Source organism: Gopherus flavomarginatus, chromosome 3 (assembly GCF_025201925.1).
Source record: "Gopherus flavomarginatus isolate rGopFla2 chromosome 3, rGopFla2.mat.asm, whole genome shotgun sequence".
Lineage (NCBI taxonomy): Eukaryota > Metazoa > Chordata > Testudines > Testudinidae > Gopherus > Gopherus flavomarginatus.
Genome location: NC_066619.1, coordinates 273,304,712 through 273,326,132, shown reverse-complemented (window position 1 = coordinate 273,326,132; position 21,421 = coordinate 273,304,712). Strand labels below are relative to the sequence as shown.

Here is a 21,421-nt window from a genome sequence, read left to right as displayed (position 1 = left end):
TTGCAGTGTAGACATACCCTAAAAGGTCCTTCTTCGTGGCTTCCAGCCAGTGGAAGTGTTCTGGATGGTGGGTTGCCTGATGAAGCCAGATTGCCTTCAGGAGGTTGCTGTGCTGAAAAATGCATCAGATTCAGGGTATTCTGGAGCCAGACTATAGCAGAGTCAAAACAGGAGGGATTGCGTACTGCCTGCCTTGAGAGATTTACCTAGCTTCACACTCAGACTGAGTAGGCACAGGGGGAGTTTCTCTCAGCCACCTCTGAGCCCCAGTACGCTTCACCTCTCATCAGCAGGGTGGTTTTATTATACAATGTCTGGTCACATTCAAACTCGGGTGAATCCCTCCTCCTCCCAGCCCCCCCACTTCCTTCTACAGTTGTTAATGTTATACTGTTAAGCAGCCGCTGAACTCCATACCAGAGGTTTATGTGGTGTTGTAGTGGTAGGATAAGTGATGTGTTGTTTTTTTTTACATCCCTTACCTGCCTCTCCAATGTCCTGTGCGGCTTATTTAGACCATTGTAAACCACTTAAAACATCTTGGACAACAGGGGCTCTACAAATTCTATAGAATAAGTTTCCATACTTGTTTCAGCCAGTCATATTTGGTTAGGCAGCCTTCCAAAGGCCTGGGACACAGCAAGTTCCTTTTATGCATTAAATGACAAGATTCCTTGTGGAAAAAGCACAGACCACTGCCTGGAATCAGCACTATTTCGTTTTACAAACTGAACTCACACTTCACGTACCCGAACACCTCTCCTATCCATCTGCACTTGCTGTTGATGAATCACTTATTTTAAATCTCTCAGACTTAGTTTGGAAAGTTTATAAGCTTTGCAACTACACAGTTATTTCTGAAGAAAATTGGGGTGAAATCTACCACGGTGCAGAGAGCCAGCACAAGACCTAGGCACCTCTGAGGTCACTGGTGGCTGGGTCTTGTACTGTCTCTGCACATGAGTGAATTTCATTCATAGGCTAGAGCCTACCAGCACTTCTGTGCATGATGAACTTTATTCACAAGTAGTCCCAGTGAAAATGTGCAAGTAATGTTGAGCCCTTTGTAGCACCATGGCTGTATTCAATTGCCTTGAGACAGCACGGATCCTACACAATTGTAGAGTACACCCGGCTAAAAGGAGCTCAGTGAGCACAATTCATGTTTTCACCTACTTTTTCAACATGAAAGCTGAATCATTCACAGGAAACTTTTCTGCCATTTATATATAATGGATATGCTTGCTCTTTATAAATATATCAGAGGGATTAATATTAAGGAGGGAGAGGAATTATTTAAGCTTAGTACCAATGTAGATACAAGAACGAATGGGTATAAACTGGCCACTAGGAAGTTTAGACTTGAAATTAGACGAAGGTTTCTAACAGTTAGAAGAGTGAAGTTCTGGAACAGCCTTCCAAGGGGAGTAGTGGGGGTAAAAGACATATCTGGCTTTAAGATTAAGCTTGATAAGTTTATGCAAGGGATGGTATGATGGGAGAGCCTAATTTTGGCAATTGATCTTTGATTATCGCCAGATAAGTATGCCCAGTGGTTGGTGATGGGATGTTGGATGGGATGGGATCTGAGTTACTGCAGAGAATTCTTTTCTGAGTGCTGGCTGGTGAGTCTTGCCCACATGCTCAGGGTTTAGCCGATCGCCATATTTGGGGTCGGGAAGGAATTTTCCTCTAGGGCAGATTGGCAGAGGCCCTGGAGGTTTTTCGCCTTCCCCTGCAGCGTGGGGCACGGGTCACTTGCTGGTGGATTCTCTGCAGCTTGAGGTCTTCAAACCACAATTTGAAGACTTCAATAACTCAGGCATAGGTTAGGGGTTTGTTATAGAAGTGGATGGGTGGGGTTCTGTGGCCTGCTTTGTGCAGGAGGTCGGACTAGATGATCACATTGGTCCCTTCTGACCCTAGAATCTATGAATCTATAGTGTAATTTTTTTAATGGGAAGCTAGCCAATTGGTTATGACGACTCAGCTGCAAGATCAAGGTCCTTTGCTGTTCTTTCGGAAAGTGCTACTAATTTTGTTCACAGCACAAAGGAAGATGAAAGGACAATATGGCATCACTCTGCTGTGCTCACATTTCACACAGATTACAGCCAAAATAAAAATACATTTGTAATCTTGCACCTAATCTCTTCCAAAAAAAAGTTCAATTAATAGACCCCCTTCCCCTCCCCGCCAAATAAAAAATACACACCAGTCACCATACACTCTGCATCTGTCTCATCCTGCAACAAGTAACCCAGAACTTGGTTTGTGCTTGCTCTTCAGCCCTCCAGTAGGGATTGGGACTTTAATGCTGTATTCTGGGTCTTGAGCAGTCTTGGAAAAGGTGGCTATTGAAACCATATCTTCTCCAATATCCACCTGAGACCTGCGCCTGCAGATAAACAGCTTCTTCAGAGCCCGTTGGAAGTCTCGATTCAGAAAGGCGTAGAGCATGGGGTTGATAGTAGAATTGCAATAACCTAACCAAGTTATGATCTTGAAGGCATCAACCAGAACTGCGCTGGTGGAATTGGTACCTTTAGCAGCTAGCCATACATTCAGAACAAAGTAAGGTAACCAGCACAATATGAAGACTGAGATGATGATGCTAATTGTCCGAGTGGCTTTGTTTTCCAGCTGCAGGTTGTTCTGCCTCTTGCTGTTGGGATGGTAGTGAATTTCAAGGGACTGAGACATGATGCGGGTGGCCTTGAGTCGTGATGCTCGGTAGATGAAGAAATACATGCTGCACATAATCATGAACGGGACAAAAAACGCCAGGGCAGAAGCTACAATGGCAAAAGTCCAGTTGGTGACAAAGATGCACTCTTTGCCAGTATCAAAATCTACACCAGGTATCTCATTCCAGCCTTGCATGACTGGTAGGAAGGAAATGAGGGAGGAGTATACCCAGACCATGCAGGTCATTATGATGCACCTGCAAATGGAAGAGCAAGAAGGTAAAAATTTGGGAGCACAAGTTATTCTGAGATCTTCCTTTGAAAACAGCTGACAGTAATGATACTCCACAGGTGTGTGGTGGAGATTAGTCAGTGCTTCTGAAGAGGTAAGTATAGAGAAGCCTGAGACACAATGTTTTGGTCCAAATTTGAACATTTCCAAAGTCTGGGTTATTTGGATTAGGCTTAGGTTTAGGCCAGTCTGTGTATGAGGGACCGATAGAACTGTTTGGAAAAATAGGGGGAAACTTGTTTCAGGGAATATTTTCTTTTCTGTTAGAATATTGAAACATTTTAAAATTTCCAACCAGTTGTAGGGTCAGGAGATGATAGTCATTTTATGCTTTTAAGACGTGATGCCCAAACTTTGCAACCCTTTGCCACAGCTTAGCAGGGCCCTCAGGCCCACTCCCTAATTTCCCATCTAGATTTGATTTTTTTTTTATATGGACACATGCAGCCATATTATTAGCTAGAGCTCTTATCTTGCTAGAGAGTGATACAACTAGATTGCTGGCTGCAGAGGGCAAGGCCAGGGCACCTGGAAAGTCTTATTTACCTAAAGTGTCCCAGCAGCCCTCTCCTGTGGGTTTCCTATGGAACACTGGTAGGAGCTTAAACCCGCCCTCACCACTGGAACTCCTGGGTTAGGATGGTGAAGGTAAATCCATGACAAGCCCACACCTTGAATACTGCAACCAGTTCTAGTCATCCCATCTCAGAAAAGACGTGTTAGAATTGCAAAAGGTACTAAGAAGGGCAATGAAAATGGAATGGAAAAGCTTGTGTATGAGGAAAGATTTAAAAGACTGGGATGGTTCATCTTGGAAAAGAAATGATTCAAGGGGGGATATGACAGAGGGCTAAAAAAATTGTGCCTGAAGTGGAAAAAGTGAATAAGGAAGTGTTATTTATCTTTTCACATAACACCAGAAACGGGTCACCCAACGAAATTTATAGGCAGGTCTACAACAAACATAAGTACTTCCTCACACGCTGCACAGTTAACCTGTGGAACTCATTGCCAGGGGATGTAGTGAAGGCCAAAAGTATAACTGAGTTCAAAGAAGACTTAGATAATTTCATGGCTTATAGCCATGGATGGACCTATCCTCCAAGATGGTCAGGGATGGGAACTCCATGCTCCAGGTGTCCCTAAACCTCTGATTGCCAGATACTGGGACTGCATGATGGGGGATGGATCACTCTAAATTGCCCTGTTCTGTTCATTCCCTCTGAAACGTCTGGCACTGGCCACTGTCAGAAAACAGGATGCTGGGCTTGATAGACCATTGGACTGACCCAGAATGGCCATTCTTGTGTTTTTCAGAGTGTCCGACTACCTACATTTTCCCAGACATAGCTACCTCCTGAAACATGTAGGTGGGCCTACTGACTACCTTGTGCCTGCAGGTATTTATGAAGCCTGTAGCACTACCTAAAACTCTCAACCAGCCAAATAATTTTGCAACATGTTCCTAATTCAAAAGGGGCATTCATAGAAGGGCATGGAGGCCAAGTCAGCCATGGGGTTCTTTATATCTTACTGCATCCTCTACACCAAAAAAGCACAAAAGTAGGGCTCTATAAATGGTGCAAAGGGCTGCTTATCAAATATGGATCAGATTTAGGGTGGTGGTTGTGAATGGCTCATCTGGAACTGTCATGGTCCATAGTAAGGGTGTGTTCCACATCTGAGTAAAAACTCTGAAGGATTTGGGCACTCAAAAATTAGCTCTATAGGGAGTTAAATATAAATAAACTAGTAGCTGAAAGCCTGTCCTGTCACACAGGTGTGGCATTTGGGCCAACTAATCCACCATCTGTGCAGTCTCCCTCACAACCAATGAAAGTGTTGTATGCAAATTAGCTGTAGAGTAAGAGTGGTGATAGGTGGTTACTTCTAAGATCACAATGGCTTAGGACTCTTGGCATGGAATACATGCCTTACTGTAGCTGTACATGGATGTAATTCATAACATCAAAATGTCTGAGAACTTAAAAATTGGACAGTGATGGACAGTGAACCCCAGTGGTGACTGAACCTGGTGATATTTTAAACAAAGAGAGCTCTCTGCCATGCCTGTTGCTGTTTCCATCGCTTCACACTGTACAGATATTCTAGGCTTCAGAGTGACAATCCTGGGATCTTATTACATAGATACTATTTTAGAATATGAGACTCAATAGGCTGTGTCTAGGTACTTGTATGGTCTCCACTACTGTAGTATTTGACTGCCTCACACTCTTTATTTAGCCTCACAACACACATCTGTAAGGCAGGGGCAGTGCTATGATCTCCATTTTCTAGATGGCGGAACTGCGACACAGAGACTCAGTGACTTGCCCAAGGTCACACAAGAAGTCTGTGGCAGAGCAGGAAATCAAGTCCCTTGCTAGCACCCTAACCACTGGATAAGTCTTCCTTTCAATTCTTGATCTTAAATTATTATTGTTTTAATGGATGCAGTGCTTAGCTCCTATTTGAATCTGAGGTGTAAGAGCAGAGATGACAGTCTGTCCAAGTTAGTTGGGACTGATGATGATGGAACATCTGGCAGGTCCTAAAACCTCCCTCCATTTTCACGATCTTTTGAGAAGAATACTCGCCTTTGACGTGACATCCTCATCGAATAATGATAGGGGGTCACCACGGAGCAATATCTATCCAGACTGATAAAGCACAATGTGACAATGGAGGCCGTGCAGAACATGACATCAAAAGAGATCCACACTTTACAGAATAGCTTCCCGAACAGCCACATCCCCGTCACCTCATAAATTATGCTGTGGGGTGGAAAGAGAGAGAGACCACAATATATTGTTACAGTTGAAATGATTATTTGTCTGCTATGGAGAAGCCTATTTACCCAAGACCCAAGTTAATGTTGTACCCTGTTGGCAAGATTAGTGAAAATATGGTGACTTCTATTGAGATACATTGACATTTTGTTAGGAGGCAAATTGGAGTAATCCCCAAGTTTGATGCCCAAGGCTTTAGCCTGATATGGGACATAGCTAAGGTCCCACTTATGCTACCAGCTGGAACACTGTTTTAATGGTATCCCTTGGCATTGTTGCAGTTTTAGTACAGATCACCTCTAATTTATTAGTATTTTCATATATTGTTATGTTTGTCACAGGCTTTTTCAATGCCTCAAGAAGACACTTATGGAACCAAAACGAGAGAGCTAGTCTTCACAACAGCTCATATTTTTGAACTCGTTTTGAATGAGTGATCAAATCCTCAGTTATGTAAGACATGTATTTTAAGATTCCAAACCATGGAAACATAAAGTCTAAGAGAAAGTTACTGCAGAAGCTAAGGGCTTTTATTAAACTGGTAAAAGTAGGAAGAAGCAAATTGCAGCTAGGTAAATGTTGTTATAGCATCGCAGATTACACAGCCCATTATACTCCTGCCTCAAGCTTCCTGACTGGTTATTCATTTGTTACTGTTTCTCTACCTTTGTTGGTAATATTTTGGTACAGGTGAGTGGTTTTCACTGGCTTACTTGCCTCCGTGAGTCATTTATAGGCTAAATAATATGAGAACTGGAGAAAATTTCCTTCACATCTTCATTTTTGCCCATCTAAATCTGGAGCATTGGAAGATCAACCTCATTTTATGCATTGTAGAATTTTTCAGCATGCTGGAGTTTGCCTCTTTTGTATTAATTTTTTTTTATCATCATCCCAAAAGATAATGTCTTAATTTTTTTCTCAGCCACTGGCAGTAATCAACTCAGTGGCAAATTTTCCCCTTTTTGCACTATGCTGAAGAAGAGAGATTATATTAGGTTCTAACTGGCATTTTGATGTATTATCTGGATGGTGCTGTTTTAGATTGTGTGTTTTTGTATTTGACAAAGACAGATGTCATATGTGATTTAATAAAATTGAACTGCATAGTCTTTTCAGGATATTTCAATTCCTGGGCTTGGAATAGCTTCCCTCCTCCAATCTTCCAAGCATCTTTGGTACTTCCCATCTGGTCTGCCTCTTTGGATCTCATGCTTTTAGCTTCTGGATAATGGGATTCATATGAGAACCCCAGTTCTCATGTTGTTTAACCTATAAATGACTCACGGAGGCAAGTAAGCCAGTGAAAACCACTCACCTGTACCAAAATATTACCAACAAAGGCAGAGAAACAGTAACAAATGAATAACCAGTCAGGAAGCTTGAGGTAGGAGTATAATTGGCTGTGTAATCTGTGATGCTATAACATTTACCTGGCTGCAATTTGCTTTTTCCTACTTTTACCAGTTTTATAAAAGTCCTTAGCTTCTGCAGTAACTTTCTCTTGGACTTTGTTATGTGACACAGCAAACAAGTCACTGCCTTTGTGAGAATTAATTCTTTTCTCCTTCCCTGCAACTATATAGCTCTTAGCACTAAAACCACAGCAGTTGCTCTAACCTGATTGGAGTTCTTTCAGCTCTGCTGGCTAGAAAGAGGAAAGGAATAAAATCTATATATAATGCCTTTTTTAAATGCTTGGGTTTGCTTTAACTAATTTCATTAGTATTAATTAAAACTACTTTTACAGGTTACAATTGTTCTGCCTCTTCAGGATGGTAATGGCACTCACCGTATTAGCATCTGTGCTACAATACGAGCTAGAGGCCCCAGTCAGTACCAGAGCCTTGTTATAGGGCAGGGGTCGGCCACCTTTCAGAAGTGGTGTGCCAAGTCTTCATTTATTCACTCTAATTTAAGGTTTCGCGTGCCAGTAATACATTTTAACATTTTTAGAAGGTCTCTTTCTATAAGTCTATAATATATAACTAAACTATTGTATGTAAAGTAAATAAGGCTTTTAAAATGTGTAAGAAGCTTCATTTAAAATTAAATTAAAATGCAGAGGCCCCCGGACTGGTGGCCTGGACCCAGGCAGTGTGAGTGCCACTGAAAATCAGCTTGTGTGCCGCCTTCGGCACCCGTGCCATAGGTTGCCTACCCCTGTTATAGGGGATGTTGTACAAACATTTATCTGAGGAGTTAAGGGGAGCTCTGTGTGTTGTCTTATATGGCCCCATTACAGTAGTATTTGAGCACCTCACAGTGTATAACATTTATCCTCAGAACACTCCTGTGAGGTAGGCAAGGTCTGTTATCTCCTTTTTACAGACAAAGGAACAGATTCACAAAGGCACTTAGGGGCCTAAATCTAACATTCTGGTGACATTCTCAAAATCACTGCTCATCAGCCACTTAGCTCCTGATTCTCTGAGCTGCTGCCAGTCAGTATTTGCAAAGCTGCCTGAGTCCTGATGCCTCCCCACCTCTAATCACCTGCTCAGAGGCCTAGTGCAAGCCAGTTCCCTGGTGGCCTTGAAGCAGGATTTTTGAAGTAGGTATTCCCCTGCCTACCTCCGCCCAGGGTATGCTCTCAACTTCACAACTTTCCTGTTGGACATCTTCCACTTTGTAACAGAGCAGGAACTAGAACCTGCATCTCCTACAGCCAAACAGAGTGCCCTAACCAGTCAGCCAAATGGATAACATGCACACTCTCTAGAGCTCAATAATCTTCTAAAGCTTTTTACACAGAAGGAATCATTCTGATTTAAAATAGATGCATTTAGGGTCATACAATGGGCTTAAAATTAAGTGACCTGGCAAGCTGGAGTTTTAAAAAGAAATCAAGTGTGTTTCATGCCAAAGCGCTCTGCAAAGTACACATATGCATCACCCCTGAGATCTAGCCATGTCTGGCGTGGAGGGCAGCAGGCAAGCACCATACAAACCACACAAGAGTTGAGGAGATGACATTTTGGCTAAAAGCATCATGACAAACTCCCCAACCTTATGAGAAGTGCTGTAAAGCTCCCTCTCTTGAGATGTTTAAACTGGACAAAGAGCTCAGGTTCTTGGAACAATCCTATACTGGCAGGGTGATGGATTAGCTGACTCAACTGTTGTTTCCCTCTAATTTCACCTTTTTCTAAAGAATAAAGGTGTTATGATGATATCAAGAGTGACACCAGCACAGCCTGTCCATTCACTACCAAGCACCAAATTAGGGGCCATTAATGAAGGAATAATATGAGATTGACAGTATCCAATCTCTATGCTACACATATGCTGTTAACATTCCCTGAAATGTTCCGATTAACAAGAGGAGAAGCATCCAGACAGGGGTAGATGCTAGTGCTGGTTGAAAATTTTTCGATGTAACAGTTTTCCCTCCTGAAAATACAATTTTGTTGAAATTGAAATCTTTTCCTGGAACATGTCAATTTTGACAACATTTCTGATAGGGAAAAGAGTCAAAACCAAGCATTTTAATAATGTTGAAATGTTTTGTTCCAAAATGCTTCATTTTGACCATCATTTGAATTCATTTTGTTTAACTTGTAGATATAATATATATATTTATTATAATGTTTCCACATTATCAGAATGAAACATTTTACCTTATTAAAACAGAACATTTTGATTATTTTAAATTGTAATATTTTGGAGTTTTCATTCCATGATAAATCTGCTCTTTTCATTCTGATCTGGAACAAAAACAAATGTGGAAATCTCAGAATTTCCCACCGAATAGAAATTCCATTTTCTAGTCAGTCCTATAGGCACTAGTGGACATGGGGAGAAGAATTAGGGGCTGATTGCCAACTTTGCTCACACAATAGTACCTTACTCCACAAGTAGCTTCATTGATTTCAGTAGGAGAATTTGTGCAACAAGGTACTACCCAATGTACGGATGGCAGAACCTGTCTTTTAAGCCCCAATACTGCAAAGACTTATGCACATGCTTAACTCTAGGCATTGCGAGTACCTCTAGTCAACCACTGAAGTTGATGTAACTACTCAGAGTGTGTACAGTTAATCACCTGCGTAAGTCTTTGTAGCAACAGGGTCTTAGTTAGCAGTGCACTGTAGGAAGGCCAAAGAGTTTGAGACATAGAATAGATGACAATCTGTGTACACACTGCCAGCTGACCTAATGTCTTCTTAGTGGTGATATCAAGTGCTATTTTGTAATGCTTGGAAAATACAGATACTGAACAAATCAGAGAAATTTCAACATCAGAATCACACTTTTTTTTACCTTCTTGCTGCATCACTAATCTGAAATCAAGTGAAGCATTGTACGAGGATCCCTTTGCCTCTATAACTAAACCTCTTTTATTTCACTAAAGCTGCCTAAGGAAGGACTGAATGTTCCTTCCATTGAATCACACAGGCTTGTTCTTTTTGGCATGTGGCTAATGAACAAAACAACGCAGCATATCTGATCTGCTGCAATTCAGCTTAAAAGCTGAAACAGCCAAGCTGGAAAGTTGTGAACCTAAATCCACCCCTATTGTACTTGCGGCAGATGCTAGCCTGCTAGCCAGCCTATGGCAGTCTTGGTTCTACTCCAAAGATGTCATGTTGCTTGACAGAGGGTCTCTATAACCTTCAAGTCCACATATGTGATGTCCATAGTACCTGAGCTAAGTGCATACCGAGAACTTCCCCATTCTGGGAGTCTGTGACACAAAGACCCTTTGGCAAATGTTCCCCTGTTCTTTGCAAGCAACTCTCACCTCAGACCTGACAAAGTCACTACACCAAACACATGTCTTACAGGATATTGAAGGGTCAGAAACCATTAACTATGGATGTAAGATCTTAACTACAGTTTCTCCTGAGAACTTTTCATATAGGCCCAGAGTCCACAGCTTGGCTTGGGCTATAGGGGCTGCCTAACAGAGAACAATACATAGCTAAGAGGAAGCTGGAGTAAACAGATAACCGTGTGTGTTTCAAGTCAATGAGCCGAGTCAGCATAACTCCGAATGTAATTGGGCGTCCTTATCACTAGTTATATACACATGAAGTGCTGAGAAAGGCCTCGTGGTTACTCCCTAATGCAGGGAGGAGATAGTGGTACAATACTCCTCAGATCCTAGATAAAGTTTGGGGAAGAGGCCTAATATGATTGACATGACATGACACCCTCCCCTCACAGATGTATGCCAGTCCTAGCCCACAGAAATGCAAGAGTAAACTTATAAACAATTGTTATTGTTAAGTACTAATTACTGCTTTTTTTATTTAAATCTCTAGGAATGTACCTGTTGGTCAACGAGAGAGCTGCTACCTCATTCCCCTGGACCCCAAAATTAGGATTTAACCTACATACTTTAATAGACATAGTCTGGGGGCAATTACCTGTGTGTCACCAATATGTTAATTTGGGCCATGGGCGAAGCCATTATGTAATCTTTTAGACCATTGTCTTATTGTGCTTATCTTGTCTTGCTGATAGAACCTATGCAGGAGCTTGGGAAAACCCATCCCTATCGCTTCTCTCAGTCCAATGAGCACCATATATAATCTATAGTAATTAATCGTTTTGCAGTGTCTCTGAGCCTGATATGCAAAGTGACACTCCGCCAGCGCTGTGCGTAAAAATCTCCTGTGCTTGACTCTATATGGTGTGGATTATTGGTCCATCAATATCTATCCATAAAGAGTAGCATGTGAGGAGCTACAAGAAAATTCATAATTCACAAGCTTCACAATCATTGCAAGATGAATGTACAGGTAATATTTGAGGAATAATATATTTATATAGAAAGTATGCTCTATGAACTGGGATTAGAAATTAACCACCAGGAGGTAACGTGATGTGGTGACAGCCCGTGTGGGCAAGGGGAAGTCATCACCCTGCCCTGCTTGGCTGGTGATACAAGGCCAGGCTCAGTTGTTTAGCCTTGCACAATACTAAAACTTTCAGTGGGAACTCATCAGGGGCAATGGCAAACAACTGAAACCCTATTCACTGCAGCACATTTAGAATGATAAACTGGAGCATTTTATTTTAACATGCTGGGGGTGCTAGTTGCCATTAATCAAAATGTCCATCGAGCGCCATCTATGACTCACCTCACCATGGTATTTGAGCACCGTAAAGTATCAGTTAACAATGCAGGGGAATATTGCTAAATGCTAAAACAACAGATTAGAATCCTTCGGTCATGGATGAGTTCCTCCACTAAGGAGCATGTTTTTCTGCACGATGTTTGTTTTCACCTTCGCTTTTCCAATCAGAAGTGTTGTGCTGAGCTACTCGGTGCAAACGGCTAGCTAACTCTTTCTCCCCCTAGTGGCTGACTTGCATAGTACAAGAGCCCTTCTACTGCTGAGAGCTAATGGAGAGTCTCTATTAGCTGAAATGGGATTTTGGAGGCAAAACCTGCTGGATTCTGTGCTGGCTGACAACAGTGATGCCTATTATCTGCAGCACTTTGATGTGCTACGTCAGAGCACCTGCAGCCTCCTAACTCCCCAAGCCTCGTAGTAGTTCTGTGGTCCCTTGACATAAAAGATCTTACTGCTGGACCCCTGCGGTGCTTAAAATGGCACCTTGCCTAGCAGGCTATTTTTTGTTCCCCTCATAGTTTTCCTGATAAATATGGTGTCTCTCTCCTAAGTGGGTTATTTTCTCTCTAACTGTATAATTAATTTATTGGTTGTCATGGAAATACTTCCCCCTTTTTTTTTTCTCAGCCTCTACTGCTCCTCTTCCCTACGAGACGTAAGCACAGACAGATTACTCTTTGCTGAGCACCAGTTTCCTCAGCCTTTTTTGTTACCTCCATTTCCTTGGAGGTGAGAACCCCTCCCTTCTGAGCTCTGCTGCTGACCCATGAGGAAATGTGGCATCAAATTCTCCACTCCTCCTTTGCCATGAAGAAAGCCCCTCCTAGTTCGAGGAGGTGAGCATTTTGCTTGGGAAATGGTCCCCCCTGCCTGTGCTGCTGCACAGCAGTGCTGGCTCTAGCACTTCTTCTCAGCCTAACCAGGAAGGCTGTGTCAGCAGGTGGATGGCAGAGAGGACATATGGGTAGTTTGGCAAGTGGGAAGCTCTTTCAGGGAGAGTTCTTATTCCCCTGAAGGTCCAGGAAGGGATTCCCCTGGCCACAGGAAGAATGTGGGAACTCCAGAGGACTGCAGTGTGATTAAGGGTCATGCATAGAGTGAGAGGAAGAAAATCTGAGAGAAAGGGGTAGATTGAGAGGAAGAACCTGTCAGTTGGGTGGGAGCAGGGAGCCTGATATATCTGTTGGGGGAAGGTGGGGCTTGTTAACCCGCCACCACGGGAGACCCAGGTTCCACTTCCAGCCCTGGTGACTTGGGGGAGAGGGATAGCTCAGCAGTTTGTGCATTGGTCTGCTAACTCCAGGGTTGTGAGTTCAATCCTTAAGGAGGCCATTTAGGGATCTGGGGCAAAAATCTGCCAGGGACAGTACTTGGTCCTGTTGTGAAGGTAGGGGACTGGACTTCATGATCTTTCAAGGTCCCTTATAGTTCTATGACTTTGTCCCCACTGCAAACTGGCAGGGAGACATGCTGGAGAAAGGCCCTCAACACAGAGCAGAAGGTAGAAGGAGGCAGTACCCTCCCTTCCAGTGTGGAGTCTTGAGAGAGGGAGACTAAACTGGCAGAGGTAGCAGAGTCTCTGCTCTGGACTCCAACAGGGACATGGAGGTACCAACAAACCTGAGGAAATGGGGGTTGGCAGAGAGACTGCTGGAAGCACATCCCTGTTGGGTACACTGTAACAGCTGTTATTAGTTATCCTTTATTTGTGATGCTGCTTTCCCTGCTCCAGGCAGCTATTGTTAACATGACTCCTTTTGTCATGGTCACCATCAAGAAAGCACCAGCCCAGCCCTGGCTCTAAGGGTTCCCCAGTTCACTTGTGTTCCCACTGCTAGAGGGAGCTTGCAACAGCAGAGCACTGATCACAACCAGACCCCTCTCTGGAGGGAGCCATCAGGTGTGTAGGCCCAGCTTGGCAGTCTCCTCGCACTGCAGCGAGTATGTAACTGCCAGCTACTGCCTGATGCCACCCACTCTGCCTCTCAGGCCAGGCAGCAAATCATGATCCCACTCCCCTCGCTTCCTGTTCTTGAGCCATTTTGGCTTGATCCTGAACCATGCCCTAGCCACATGCACCTGGCCAGCCTCAATCTGCAAGGAACTGCCTGCTGACAAATCTGGGGGGCCCTTTTCAGTACAGAGCCTGTATACCAAACATGGGCTCTGACACACTTCCCCTACCCCCAACACAGCACATAATGAGGACCCCAATGTAAACGATGCAAAGTCCCTAATCTTACTCCCAGTGAAGTCACTGCCAATATTCCCAATGACTTCCCATGGCCTGAAGGAGGGGAGTGGGTTATTTCATCATGCAACCAAAGCTGGAGCTGTTGGAATTCATACACCCAACAAAGCAGACGTAAGTTTGTGTAGCAACAGGTGAGAGTGGGAAGAGATAGAAGCATGGTGCCAGTGATGATATTGGAACAAGAGCTGACTGGACCATTGCCTTTTGAGGCAATATTCAAGCTTTTGAAATTTGATTATGTTCTGCTTTGGAAGGAAACCCAAACTGTTGAACATTTGCATGAAAACAGAAGCATGTGGATCCTGTTATTGACCTGGGATGCAGGAACCCCAGGTTCATGTCTTTCCTCTGCCTGATTTAGAGCACAGTCTTTCAGCCCAGTGCACTCTACATCAGTTAGAGCAGGGAGCTGACCATTGTCTCCCACCTCCCATTCCCAGGTATGCCAACCTCCCAGGTATAGAGTCACACTCTTCCCCTGTGCCCAAAAACCTTCCTGATGAAAGTTTTGTACTAACTGCTGCATCTCTGTTAAACATTTCAGCGATGGTAAAACAATATATAGAAAATATTTCAAGCTGGTCTAGTTGGAAACTGAACTGAGATTTCTTGAGTTTGAAACTATGACAATCTATTCATGTGCTTGGAAAGGGTAACTTTAACTCTCTTCTAACACCATTTTTGTTTTCCTCTGAAGCTATTTAATAGGCTTCCACTCAATTTGTAACTCTCTCCTTGCTGGGAAATCCATTGTCCATGTTATTTTAACATTTTTATCTTACTTCTTACACATCAGGGTTTAAACTTAAATAAAAGGGCCAGATTCACTTGTGGGCTTTGGCTGCTTTGCATTGCTGAGGTCTGAAAGCAGATGCAAACTCTATTTAACCAGTTGGTTAAACTGGGTTTATGGCCATTTCGTATCACCAGAGGAGAGGAATGCAGTCAGAGCACAGTGGTGAATCTGGCCTAAAAGGTCTAAAGCAATTGGTTTAATCCCTCGTTAGTCTTTTTAGCCTCATGTCAATAATTAGAGCCGTGAATTTGTTGTCACCAGTGAAAGTGCAGTCAGAGTACAATAATAAAGGGAAACAATCCAGATCATTTTTGCCTTCTCAATGCAGACAGCTTTAAACAAAACTAAATTTTTAATCTTCAATTTATAAATCACATGCAGATCCAGACAGCTGACAATGACAGCAATTGTCCTGTTCTGTTTATGTAGGTAAAACATTTATTTTGCAAGAACAGCACTCCCCTCCTCCACTGGTGTTTGGACTGGGTTAGAAGAAATATTAAAGAGGGTATTACTGCGATAAAAATGGGATGTATAATTTAATCTTTAAAAATAAGTCAGGTTAATAATACAAGTGTTATGTGTTACATGGTTAAGACATTTTTTGAATATATGAGCTCAGATTTTCTCTCACCCTGGTTTTATACTGGTTTAGGTACATTGACTTCAGCGGAGTTTCTCCTGATTTCGATGAGTGTAAATAAGAGAACAATCTGATCCAAGAGATTATCTTAATGGAAACATTATAATTATTAAATTGAAGACTGGAACTAACTGAGGGCCTGATCTTGTATTCCTTGAGCATGCAAAACTCCCATTGCCTCTAGTGGTTTTCGTAGGCTCACAGGGAATGCCAGAGGGAGGGAGAGCACATCTATACTACAAGCCAGCTGAGAGCAAACCTGTCTGGACCCTGTGGGTATGTATTCAGGCAGCTAGCTCAAGCTGCTGCTAGCGCTACCCACAGCTACACTGCTGGTTTTAGGGCACTAGCTCAAGCAGAGCTAGCACGTGTCTATCTACTCATGTGGGAAGCAGGCTCCAAGCTGCAGTGTAGACATTCCCTGAGTGTATTATTCCCATTTTACAGGTAGAGAAACTGAGATACAGGGAGGTGAGTTTGTAGCAGTGCAGGGACTGGAGCCCAGGAATTCCGTTTCCCATGCACCATTTATTGGACCATTAGACTTGCCTCCTACATAGTAGCCACTGAACTAAGCGCTACTGAATGCCATCAAATAAGTGCATTACTAACAGGTCTTACCTTACAAGCAGTTCTTACCTAAATGGCATGACCAGACAAGCAACGAGGAGATCTGCCATGGCTAAGGACATAATAAACATGTAAGTTGTAGTACGCAGCCTCTTCTCTACCACAGGGCAGATAAAAACCACTGTATTCCCAAACAGAGTGATCAAGTCTATAAAGGTTAGTATCAGTCCAACAGACACCTCCCGGGGACCAATTCCTGCCCCTGTCCAGTTGCCATCTCCTCTTACCCAGGACAGGGCAGTGGAGGAGACGTTGGAGAACAATGATATATTTTTGTCCATCAGCATCTTCCCCCGGTGTTCAGAGCTGAAGCAGAGAAGAAAAAAAACACAGGCTTTGAAGCAAATTAATTCCAGGTCTATGGAAGAAAAGATGAAAACTATAATTATGTCTCTTTCACTTAAAAAGTCCCACGCACCCTCCTGAGCAATCTCTCCTTGCTGTGTCATTGTTACCGATTCACTGGGAGGGCTTATGCCCAATGATAATGTTATATATGTGCAACGCTGGCTAAAAGGCATCATGAAAATTAAAAGCCTTCCTGTGAATGAAAAGCACATCATTAGGTGAAGCTTGATACAGGGGGAAAGCACTGAGCGCTGGAAAAAGAAGCAATGGGAATCTAGAATTAATGCAGTTTTGCTAATCCCACTCACCTGGGGTGAGTAATCTTATTTGATGGGCAAGGAAATATTTTCTCATTATCGTCTTGGTCACATTCAGACATCCTTCATACTATACCCGGGCAGGTTAATCTCTGAAATGTAGCAACTGAAACTTGAAGGTGTAAATTAGAATATACACAGTCCTACTTTTGGCTTTTGATTTGTAATCCACTTTATCGACACAGACATATTTCAGTGAGTGAAACTTCCTGGGAGCTGGTTTCCTACCGCGCCCCCCATTCCCCATTATCAGAACCTTCCTTGCTATCAGTACCTAGAACAACTGCCAGCTTTTGTTTGCTTGCTTGCTTGCTTCCCACATAATCCATATTTTTCCTTTCATCAGGAAAAAAAACCTTATAATCTTATATGAGTAGCACACTTTTCATATCTGTGAGGCATGCAGCATTTTATATTTAATATGTTCACCTATAACCAGCTCCCAGGAAGTTTCACTCACTGAAATATGTCTGTGTCAATAAAGTGGGTTACAAATCCAGAGCCAAAGGTAGAAATATGCGTATTCTAATTTATACCTTCACAGTCAAGAGGCTAAATTTCAGACATTTGTTGTTAACCATACTGCTGTGTCCATACTATATTTTTTCTTGGATGAGTGTAGTTGCACAGTGTGCACATGTCTTTGATCTGGATATGAACACAACTGTGTAGTGAAAATAAATGCATAAGAAACAGGCACTTTTACATGCATTTTCAATATGTGTGCTTGTCTACATACGTACTACACACACACACCACATTCTGTATTCTCTCCATACTGAACTTTGTACTAACTATTAATTGGCTGCTAATTAAGACCTCTGCTACATAAAACACAGTGGAACTAACCATGTGTAGCTGGCTTTTGCTAACTGTGGTACCTTTTAAACTGGAGAAAAGAAAATCTACTGTGCCCTTTTCTAACATCCTTTCCTCCCTCCTCCATTTGACCTTCCAAGTTTTCAAAAATAATAGTTGTAATCCAGCTTTTAGATGCCATATAATTAAAACCACAAATAATGAGGTAATATTGACACTGCTAGATTATAAATTCCTTGTTCCTCCTCATGTCATGCCAATTAAAGTGTTTAGGTTAATGTGTTATTCCAGTTGATGCAATTGGATTTGGGGGAAAAAATGATTCAGTGAATGGATGGATGGATAGACACACATCAAAACACAAGACCCAGAGGAAATGCAATACCTGTGACCGCTGAAACACAGCGGGCAATGAAGGGAGTCAGTGCACGTGCACTCACCTTTCCTTCCCTAAGTCTCCTGGCTTGAAGTTATTTCCGTGTTGTTTCCAGGAGAGCGGCAAGGTGGAACAGCAGCATCTCCTTCTCCATCAGTGAGTGTGCGTCCAGGGGGTGCCTCCCTTCTGCAGCACATGGGCGCACGCAGTCCTGGACGGCTCTGATTCAGCAAATCCTACCTTTAAAAATGCACCTGCTCTGCCTACACATCCTGGGCTGGCTGCAGAAACGGAGAGAATGCGAGACTCGCCCACCCACCTGCTCCAAGTGGCAGCATTAACACCTAAGGCCACCCGGGGGCGCGTCCTCGCCAAAGCACCGAGCGCGTCGGTCTCCTGCCGCTGGCTGGGCTGGGGCTTCCTGTCCTTCGCTGGTCAGTGGGGTCTGGTGGGGGAGGCCATTGCAATTGGCTTCTGTGCTTGCAATAAGCAGGGATTGCTTCGTGGGCGGGAAGCCAGGGAATTCTCTCCCCAGCCCCATCCAGGCTGTACCCTGGGCCCCCTCCTGTCCGCAGCACTAGCGCTCAGCCCCTGGCAGCTACTCAGTGACCAGCCCAGGGAATCTCCCTCCCCTACGCGTTCCCTGGCCCCTGTCAGTCACTGACCAGCCCAGGGAATCTCCTCCCCCCATGCGTTCCCTGACCCCTGTCAGTCACTGACCAGCCCAGGGAATCTCCCTCCCCCGTCCATTCCCTGGCCCCTGTCAGTCACTGACCAGCCCAGGGAATCTCCCTCCCCCATCCATTGCCTGGATCTTGTCAGTCACTGACCAGCCCCAGAGACTCCTCCCTCCTCCATCCATTCCCTGACCCCTGTCAGTCACTGACCAGCCCAGGGAATCTCCTTCCCCCATCCATTCCCTGGACCCTGTCAGTCACTGACCAGCCCCAGAGACTCCTCCCTCCTCCATCCATTCCCTGACCCCTGTCAGTCACTGACCAGCCCAGGGAATCTCCCTCCCCCATCCATTCCCTGACCCCTGTCAGTCACTGACCAGCCCAGGGAATCTCCCTCCCCCATCCATTGCCTGGCCCCTGTCAGTCACTGACCAGCCCCAGAGACTCCTCCCTCCTCCATCCATTGCCTGGCCCCTGTCAGTCACTGACCAGCCCCAGGGAATCTCCCTCCCCCATCCATTGCCTGCCCCTGTCAGTCACTGACCAGCCCCAGGGAATCTCCCTCCCCCATCTATTCTCTGGCCCCTGTCAGTCACTGACCTGCCCCAGGGAATCTCCCTCCCCCATCCATTGCCTCGCCCCTGTCAGTCACTGACCAGCCCCAGGGAATCTCCCTCCCCCATCTATTCTCTGGCCCCTGTCAGTCACTGACCTGCCCCAGGGAATCTCCCTCCCCCATTCATTGCCTGGCCCCTGTCAGTCACTGACCAGCCCCAGGGAATCTCCCTCCCCCATCTATTCTCTGGCCCCTGTCAGTCACTGACCAGCCCCAGGGAATCTCCTCCCCCCATCCATTCCCTGGCCCCTGTCAGTCACTGATCGGCCCCAGGGAATCTCCCTGCCCCATTCATTGCCTGGCCCCTGTCAGTCACTGACCGGCCCCAGGGAATCTCCCTCCCCCGTCCATTCCCTGGCCCCTGTCAGTCACTGACCAGCCCCAGGGACTCCTCCCTCCCCTGTCCATTCCCTGGCCCCTGTCAGTCACTGATCGGCCCCAGGGAATCTCCCTGCCCCATTCATTGCCTGGCCCCTGTCAGTCACTGACCAGCCCCAGGGAATCTCCCTCCCCCGTCCATTCCCTGGCCCCTGTCAGTCACTGACCAGCCCAGGGAATCTCCCTCCCCCATCCATTCTCTGGCCCCTGTCAGTCACTGACCAGCCCAAAGAATCTCCCTCCCCCATCCATTGCCTGGCCCCTGTCAGTCACTGACCAGCCCAGGGAATCTCCTTCCCCCATCCATTCCCTGACCCCTGTCAGTCACTGACCAGCCCAGGGAATCTCCTCCCCCCATGCGTTCCCTGACCCCTGTCAGTCACTGACCAGCCCAGGGAATCTCCTCTCCCCATGCGTTCTCTGGCCCCTTTCAGTCACTGACCAGCCCAGGGAATCTCCTTCCCCCATGCGTTCCCTGGCCCCTTTCAGTCACTGACCAGCCCAGGGAATCTCCTTCCCCCATGCGTTCCCTGGCCCCTGTCAGTCACTGACCAGCCCAGGGAATCTCCCTCCTCCATCCATTGCCTGGCCCCTGTCAGTCACGGACCAGCCCAGGGAATCTCCCTCCCCCAGCCATTGCCTGGCTCCTGAAAGTCACTGACCAGCCCAGGCAATGTCCCTCCCCCCATCCATTGCCTGGCCCCTGTCAGTCACTGACCAGCCCAAAGAATCTCCCTCCCCCATCCATTGCCTGGCCCCTGTCAGTCACTGACCAGCCCAGGGAATCTCCTTCCCCCATCCATTCCCTGACCCCTGTCAGTCACTGACCAGCCCAGGGAATCTCCTCCCCCCATGCGTTCCCTGACCCCTGTCAGTCACTGACCAGCCCAGGGAATCTCCTCTCCCCATGCGTTCTCTGGCCCCTTTCAGTCACTGACCAGCCCAGGGAATCTCCTTCCCCCATGCGTTCCCTGGCCCCTTTCAGTCACTGACCAGCCCAGGGAATCTCCTTCCCCCATGCGTTCCCTGGCCCCTGTCAGTCACTGACCAGCCCAGGGAATCTCCCTCCTCCATCCATTGCCTGGCCCCTGTCAGTCACGGACCAGCCCAGGGAATCTCCCTCCCCCAGCCATTGCCTGGCTCCTGAAAGTCACTGACCAGCCCAGGCAATGTCCCTCCCCCCATCCATTGCCTGGCCCCTGTCAGTCACTGACCAGCTCAGGGAATCTCCCTCCCCCATCCATTCCCTGACCCCTGTCAGTCACTGACCAGCCCAAGGAATCTCCCTCCCGCATCCATTCCCTGACCCCTGTCAGTCACTGACGAGCCCCAGAGACTCCTCCCTCCCCCATCCATTCCCTGACCCCTGTCAGTCACTGACCAGCCCCAGGGAATCTCCCTCCTCCATCTATTCCCTGGCCCCTGTCAGTCACTGACCTGCCCCAGGGAATCTCCCTCCCCCATTCATTGCCTGGCCCCTGTCAGTCACTGACCGGCCCCAGGGAATCTCCCTCCCCCGTCCATTCCCTGGCCCCTGTCAGTCACTGACCAGCCCAGGGAATCCCCCCTCCACTGTCCATTCCCTGGCCCCGTCAGTCACTGGCCAGCCCCAGCGACTCCTCCTTCCCCCATCCATTCCCTGGCCCCTGTCAGTCACTGACCAGCCCAGGGAATCTCCCTCCCCCATCCATTCCCTGACCCCTGTCAGTCACT

The 21,421-nt window shown here is 45.7% G+C and overlaps 1 protein-coding gene across 1 annotated transcript; it reads right to left on the bottom strand.

Moving 5' to 3' along the window:
* Window positions 1-1,834: 1,834 nt before the first annotated feature.
* Window positions 1,835-18,283, bottom strand: LOC127046453 (histamine H2 receptor-like). Its single transcript, XM_050943503.1, has 4 exons — window positions 18,102-18,283; window positions 16,187-16,483; window positions 5,577-5,753; window positions 1,835-2,944 (listed from the first exon to the last, which is right to left on the bottom strand). Exons 2-4 carry the CDS (start codon window positions 16,462-16,464, stop codon window positions 2,242-2,244), a joined length of 1,158 nt encoding a protein of 385 aa, XP_050799460.1. The 5' UTR covers window positions 16,465-16,483; window positions 18,102-18,283; the 3' UTR covers window positions 1,835-2,241.
* Between the last annotated feature and the right edge of the window lie 3,138 nt (window positions 18,284-21,421).